Consider the following 7129-nt stretch of genomic DNA (forward strand, 5'->3'; position numbering starts at 1 on the left):
TAAAAAAAAGGCAAGTAATAAAATTAAAAATTTTTATTCCTCTAAATCCCAAAGGGATATTTACGCAAAATTAAGTTCATACACTTTTTGATAATTTCTTTAAAAAAAATTAATTTCATCTCTAATTTTTTAATAAAGTTCAAATCTTTATTTATTAAATTTTTCTTAAAGATTTATTTTTAGTAATTTTTTATTTATTTTTTTTCTTATTTTATTTTGATCGAAAAATTTCTAAAAAAAATTAAAATATTTTTACAAATATAACTTAAATTTTGAATCAATAAAATTTTTATCTATTTTTTTTTGTCTAAACTACTATTAAACTATCCCTAAATCACTTTCAAATCGTCCTCAAAACTGTCTTGAACCATTCTTTTTCGAACCGCCGTTCAAACCGTTTTAAACCGAAGCTCAAACCGAAACCAACGGTTCAAGAACCGTCTTCAGGTTCATGATTTCATTGAACCTAAACTGGTGATTCAAGAACCATAATCGACAGTTCCTGAACCGTGGCCACCCCTACCTATATACATATCCTGTGTGTGATCCATGGGACACTGTTTCACAGTTTCTGATGATGTTGTCACACTCTAGGATACTTTCTTTTCAATTTGGCTAGAAAATGAATAAGGGATAATTTCAGTTACTAATGTTACAATTTTCATGATAAAGGCAGAAACTTACAATAGCTATATTTGACGAAAGAATTAACCAAAGGAGAAAAAAAAAATCATCTACATATCTTTTTTATTTTTAATTTTTTTTTTGTTATCTTGGGCCAGAGAGTTCCATGGCATAGGAATCCAAAGAATGTTCATCATCATCTTCATCCATCCCCATGCCAAACAAGTTGCTTGAACGATCATGACCATTTTCATCATGCTTTGATGCAGTAGGACGGATTGTGCTTTTACTAGGGTTGTTTGCAGGAGAGAGGTTCATGGTGGGATTGTTATGATTATGTGATGCAGCCCATTTCTCAGCAAGGCCATCGCCTTCAAGCATTCGGACGACTTCAGACATTTTGGGACGGTGGGCTGGGAGGTATTGAGTGCACAAAAGAGCCACTTGCAGCATCTCTCCAACCTCGATTTCGTCATAGTTCCTGTCCAACTCTCTGTCCACCAACTCTTCCACTTTCTTTTCTTGTTGTACCTTCTTCACCTGCATCATGCATATTTTCTCATGTTAGACCAACTATTAAGTGTTTTAGAGACAAACTGCAATCTCCTAATTCAGTTCTATAAGATCAACAAACATGAAAAAAAAAATATTTACAGCTTGGTGTCAATTCATTTCACAGTATAATTAATATACTTCAAAGCAATAGTTCAAAAAATAAGGATTGGCCAATGTAGAACATACACATACAAGTACACAAGTAAAAAGGCTATGGAAGCATATCAACTTGTTCGTTTGCCATATACATAACAATGCCAAGCTCAAAAGGTGAGAATTCCAGGACATTGGAGGGTCATATGAAAGTGCATGGGTAGACAATTGCTAGATGGTATTTATTTCACACTTCACAATTCACATATAATATCACAAGCATCAAAATGAACCATTCACGACTAGGGAGTCCAATTACAAGACTCATAATTTTGGAAAAGGAACAAATGAAAAGAAAATTATAAGACAAAAAAGTGGGTACATTACTGCAGTTCTACCCAAGTAAAAAAGCATTTGAAGGCTATTTTGGCTCAAGATCAAATCCAAGATAATTCAGTTAGCGGTAAAATTGAAGACAATACTTTTGGCAGCCATGGATGACTTACCCACTCAAGCATTGCTCCTTTTTGACTAAATGTTTTTCCAAACTCAAGTGCTCTCATTCCAGTTATGAGCTCTATCAAGAGAATGCCAAATCCAAAAACATCAGTTTTCTCAGAAGATTGGCCAGTGGAGAGGTACTCTGGTGCAATGTGCCCAACTGTGCCACGGACAGCAGTGGTGACATGGGAATCAGCATGGTCAAGGAGCTTTGCAAGGCCAAAATCACCAACTACAGCCTCACAGAATTCATCAAGAAGCACATTAGCAGCCTTCACATCTCTATGAATTATTTTAGGATCACATTGTTCATGTAGATATAGAAGACCCCTGGCAGCTCCAATTGCTATCCTCTTCCTTGTGTTCCAATCTAGTGCAGGTTTTCCTGTTGTGATCAAGATATCTGCTAAAATGAATCAAGGATAGATAAAAGAATCAATAGTAACATTCAGCAGCAAAAATTCAATTTTAAAAGTTAGCAAAATGCATGATGATTGTTGCTCTAAAAATGACTGTCAATAGGAAAATCATTCTGTGATTCGATTTTTTCTTTTTTCCTGAACAAGCCAGAATCCATCAAAATTATTACCATTCCTTAATATCATTAGTGATTGCAATAAGGTTAGTAAGAACCAACCTCTAAGCCTGGAGGCCACACTACCATTAGACATGTAAGGATAGACTAAAAGCCTCTCATTAGGAGTGGCACAATATCCGATCAACTTGAGCAAGTTTCGGTGAACTGCAAGACTGATCATTTCCAGTTCTGTCCTAAACTGTGATTCCCCAGAATTTCCAGTCACATCCTTTAGCCGCTTCACTGCCACCATAGTCCCATCTCCTAGCTTTCCCCTGTACACATTGCCAAAGCCTCCAGCGCCAAGTATGTTCTTTGAGCTGAAGTTATCCGTGGCAAGTTGGAGCTGTCTGAAGGTGAAGTTCCTGAGATTACCGAGGCTGAGTAGTCCTTCATCTTGTTGGTCTGCAAGAAACAATTCAAAGACACAGTTGAGGTCTTTAAAACCCAGGCTGTTTTTGTTAAAATTTATTTGCTAAGATGAGGCTCTCATTACTCACCACTAATGTTAAGTATTGTTTGGCTTCTCTGCTTCTTTCTGACCCAAAGGAGTACAAGTGCCAAGAGCAAGAGAGAGACAAAGCTAAAACTAACCCCAAGAGCAGTGGCTAATTTCTTTGACTTGTGCTTGCCTATATTTTTTTTAGATTAAAGAAAAAGGTTATTTAACATAGAAAAATAAGTCAACACAGGAGAAAAGAGAAGGGCAATGAAAGTTTACCAGGAGGTGAATTGAAAGAAAAAGAAAGGGGACCAACATTGGCAAATCCAAAGCAACCTTCAGTAGTAGCACTTCCACAAATCAGTGGATTGCCCACAACACTAGATTTAACAAAGGTGAAATATCAGACCAGAATAAGAGTACATAAAACAAGGAGTCAGTGATCAAACAGATAATGTTCAAAGACTGATTGCTGCAGAGAAACATACTTAAATGTTCTTGTAGGGAACTTAGGCACTGGTCCACTTAGATTGTTATAAGACAAGTCTCTGAAACACCAGAGTAATGATCAAAAATGCAAATCCGTAAATCAGAATTTAAAAGAAAAACGTTTTGCATAACAAAAAGATCTACCACGATGAAGGTTTTTCCATTTTTTAGGAACTGAAAAGTGACATACAAACAAAAACTAATAGTAAAGAGAGAAAAGAAACCCATACTCACAAGAAAGCGAGCTGAGGGATTTTAGCTAAAGACACAGGAAAAGGCCCAGACAAGCTGTTGTTGTTCAGCCTCCTACTCTCATTACATGACAATATCAACCACAGTACATAAGATCTCATATGCAATAATATATAAAAAAAAATTAAAAGAAAAAGAAAGAAAGAAAGAAAAGAAAAGAAAAGAAAAGAAAAAGACCCATGAATGGATGATAAAGTAATAAAGTCATTTGGTTGGTATTTGTGAATATTTACCTAGGACCCAAAAAAGTTTATTACAACCACATCTCATTTAAGCTATTATTTTGCATTTAGCTTTCAACTTTGTGAAAGCAAACAAGACATAAAACAATACAAGACAGGCAATTGTTATCTTTTTTGTCCCCTGTTCCTCCACTTTCTTGGCAACCAAACAGAATGGAGCCTATACAAAACAAAGTACTTACAGGTATTGCAGACTACTTAATTGATCAAGAGGATCTGGTATCAAACCAGAGAAGCAGTTGTTAGAGAGATCCAAGGTCTGAAGTTTAGGGAGTGTACCAAGCTCTGGCGGGATTTCCCCTGAGAGGTTATTATTCTGCAACAACCTTCATATGCAGATCAAAACAATGGAACATGAAAATACTCAGTATAAAACATTTGCGTACACAAATTGGGTTGTGATCTATAATAAAAATAGCTATATAAATAAACACAGGTACATATATACTTAAGTCTCTCTGTTTGGTTGCTGAAAAAGTGTTTTGAATCATGAGATTCCACTTCAGTTTAAAGTTTAGGCCAAACCAATTAGACTGGAAATAAAAAAAAAGTGAAAACTTATGACCCAGAATTTTGGTCCTTCACTGCCCTTTTTCTAGGGAACCAACAGAAAAAAAGGAAACAACAAATTCATAGAGAAAGAAGCAAAGGGTCGGGTGTATAGCAATAATAATGATGATAACGATGACGACAATGGTGACGAAGAGTAAAGAAGCGCTCAGTTCTTACACTTGGCGAAGATTAGTGAGATTTCCTATAGTCCCAGACAGAGTTCCCGAGAGAGATTGGCTTGGAGCACCACTGCAGAGCCGAGAAATAGACATTACATATTTCGGTTTTCCATGAAACCAAGTCTATGGCATTAAAAGAAGCCAAGGAAAAGGGAAAAAGGAGAAGAAGGCAAGGTGAAAAAACCCACAGGCCAATAACTAGATTGTCAGATGAGCAAGTGATCATAGCCCAACTGCAGGGGTCTACAGAGTCCTCATCCCAGTTGTTTAACACACCATGTGGATCATCCAGTGCTTCTCTTATACTTATCAAAGCCTCCACTGCAAACCCACAAAATCAAACAACAAAGAAAAAGTTCCAAAAATTGAAATTTCCTGGACAAATACAAAGCCATCACATGTAAAGAATTTGAGAAGGCCATACCTTCATTGTTGCGAGGTTCGTAAGACAGACCGAGTCTAACTAAAGAAAAAAAGAAGATAAAAAGAAGAAGAAGAAGCTTGATAGCCATGGCTAAACTAATCAAAGAAAACTAAGTTATATGCTATATCACTCTCTCTTTTGAGTCACCATCTTTTGCCTGCACAAAATTGTAGTAGCACAAAGCAAAATATGTTCTGTTATATTATCTTTCGCTGTCTTTTTTTTTTTTTTTTTCCTTTTTTCACTTTTCTCTACTTTGTTGGGTTCATCAAACACTACTTTTCAGTCACCATCTTTCGCCATCAATAAAACTTGGCTAGGCTGCCCCCCCTCTCTGTCTCTCTCCTCTCTTTATCTTTTCTGTGTGTGTATTTTTGCATTTTGGTCTTTCTTTTCTTTATATTATTTTGTTCTTTCACACACACGCAGAATCAGCTGGGTGATACGCTGTGTCAGGCGAAGAAGAGTGCGGAAATTGAGAGAGAGAGAGAGAGAGAGAGAGCGAGAGAAGACTTCAGTATGAAAAAACCGCACGAGAGTGATCTGGAGGGGGAACTCTAAGTTCCTTTTTTGTTTTCATTTTATTATATTACTTGTTGCAGCCAAAACATTGAGGAAGATCAGCGCCAGAGAGTCAAGAACCATTCATGGGTGTTTCGATTAGAGAGGTCACTCAAGGAACCCCTCCGCAAGAAAAATGATTAAAAAGAAGAAGAGAGACGCTCCCTGTGTGGCGCGTGCGCTATGGGGTCCTCTTGCGCACTGGCTGGCTGTAGTTGCTGCTACTACTAGATGTGTGTGCCTATTTGAACTTCAATTTGTAAATGCCTTTTTATTTTTCCTTTTATTTTACACTGATTTTCACGTATAAAGTTAGCTGAAAATATAAGGAGTTTCTAATACCAGAGATAAAAGTATAAAAAATTTTAAAATTAAGAAATTTTGTAGTAATAAATTAAAAATAAAAGATAAAAGTATAATAATTTTAAAAGTTGAGAGATTAAAGTCTAATAAATTTTAAAATTAGAGGCTTTTATAGTAAAAAATTAAAAATGAAAGACGAAAATAAAACAATTTAAAAAATTGAAGGATCATTAAGTGAAAAATAGTTAATAGATACAAAATTAAAATATAAAATTAAAATTTTAAAATTAGTATACCCTTGCTTTTGCATCGTAGAGATGATAAAAATATGCAAACTCAATTCGATGCACTTCGAACTCGATTAATTTTTTCTGATCCTATCCCAAGTTGGATATTATGCCAGGAGATGACGGAAAGAACTTCTTTCCATAATACACTCTGCATAATAATATATCATTATTTTTTTATTAAAAAATAATTTATTGCTATGTATTTGTATTTAAATATTATTATTTTAATAAAAAATAAATATAATATTAAAATTATGTTTAAAACTTATATTTTTAATTTATATTTTATTTTTTTAATATATAAATTTATATTACATAATAAAATTTATAATAAAAAATAAAAAATTCCATACTGAAAAATCCGTCATGCCCCGCTTACCAGTGGGGAAATCCTCGCCTCAACCTCAAACTCTTGTAAAGTAGGGAAAGGGGAGCAACCCCTGCCCTTGACCCACCTCATTACCATTCCTATTGCATTGATGAAGAATTTAAAATATAAAATTTGAATTTTATAAAATTATAACTTTTTTTATTTATTAGAGTTATAAATTCATAGTAGACTTGTACTTATAAAAAGAACTTTATTTGAGTGATTTAAAATGATTTACATAATAGTATTATTCAAAATTCACAACTTATTAATAACTTTGCTAGTCATTGTGCAAATGTGCTCATTATCAATATTATTTAATTGAATAAAGATGCCATATAGTATTTTTTATATTTGTGTTTAATTTATTAAAATATCTTAAGAAATATTTGTAAAATCTATTGTAAAATATTAAAAAAAAAGAGTGCAAAGAAGAAATATAAATTGAAAATGACAATAAAAAATAAAGATAAGATACCAATAAAATGTATATAAATAAATTCTTACAATATAAGATTATGCTTGTGTTATGTGTGCAAATTGTTCTTATCTTCTTCTAATGCCCTAGTTGCTAAAATATCATTTAATAAGTTTGATAAAAAAATCTTGATTAGATATTGTATTTTTTATTTCCTTAAGAGGTAGTTAATTGTTTTTATTTTTGACGTGTGATAT

At 33.8% G+C, this 7129-nt stretch overlaps 1 protein-coding gene across 5 annotated transcripts; it reads right to left on the minus strand.

Annotated features, from left to right (window-relative positions):
* Positions 1–636: 636 nt before the first annotated feature.
* On the minus strand, positions 637–5649 carry LOC110655271 (probable LRR receptor-like serine/threonine-protein kinase At2g23950). 5 transcript variants are annotated; one of them, XM_021811517.2, is made up of 11 exons: positions 4931–5648; positions 4695–4827; positions 4505–4576; positions 3958–4101; positions 3516–3587; positions 3281–3340; positions 3072–3172; positions 2851–2982; positions 2411–2755; positions 1779–2179; positions 637–1164 (listed from the first exon to the last, which is right to left on the minus strand). In XM_021811517.2, exons 1-11 carry the CDS (start codon positions 5016–5018, stop codon positions 769–771), a joined length of 1944 nt encoding a protein of 647 aa, XP_021667209.1. In that variant the 5' UTR covers positions 5019–5648; the 3' UTR covers positions 637–768. The 5 variants fall into 5 exon arrangements, with proteins under 5 accessions (XP_021667209.1, XP_021667210.1, XP_021667211.1 ...); XM_021811518.2 differs by having other exon boundaries at positions 1779–2176; positions 4931–5647; XM_021811519.2 differs by having other exon boundaries at positions 1779–2158; positions 4931–5644.
* Between the last annotated feature and the right edge of the window lie 1480 nt (positions 5650–7129).

This window comes from Hevea brasiliensis, chromosome 13 (genome assembly GCF_030052815.1).
Source record: "Hevea brasiliensis isolate MT/VB/25A 57/8 chromosome 13, ASM3005281v1, whole genome shotgun sequence".
Taxonomy (NCBI): Eukaryota; Viridiplantae; Streptophyta; class Magnoliopsida; order Malpighiales; family Euphorbiaceae; genus Hevea; species Hevea brasiliensis.

What these genes read in the sequence shown, in the direction of transcription:
- LOC110655271 (XM_021811517.2), bottom strand. Translation starts at nt 5,018, where the DNA reads ATGGCTATCAAGCTTCTTCTTCTTCTTTTTATCTTCTTTTTTTCTTTA. An exon ending in TTAAGTAGTCTGCAATACCT is followed by an intron (nt 3,588 to 3,957) that starts GTAAGTACTTTG and finishes TAATGAGAGTAG; the next exon opens with GAGGCTGAACAACAACAGCT. An exon ending in AAGGAGCAATGCTTGAGTGG is followed by an intron (nt 1,165 to 1,778) that starts GTAAGTCATCCA and finishes TGCATGATGCAG; the next exon opens with GTGAAGAAGGTACAACAAGA.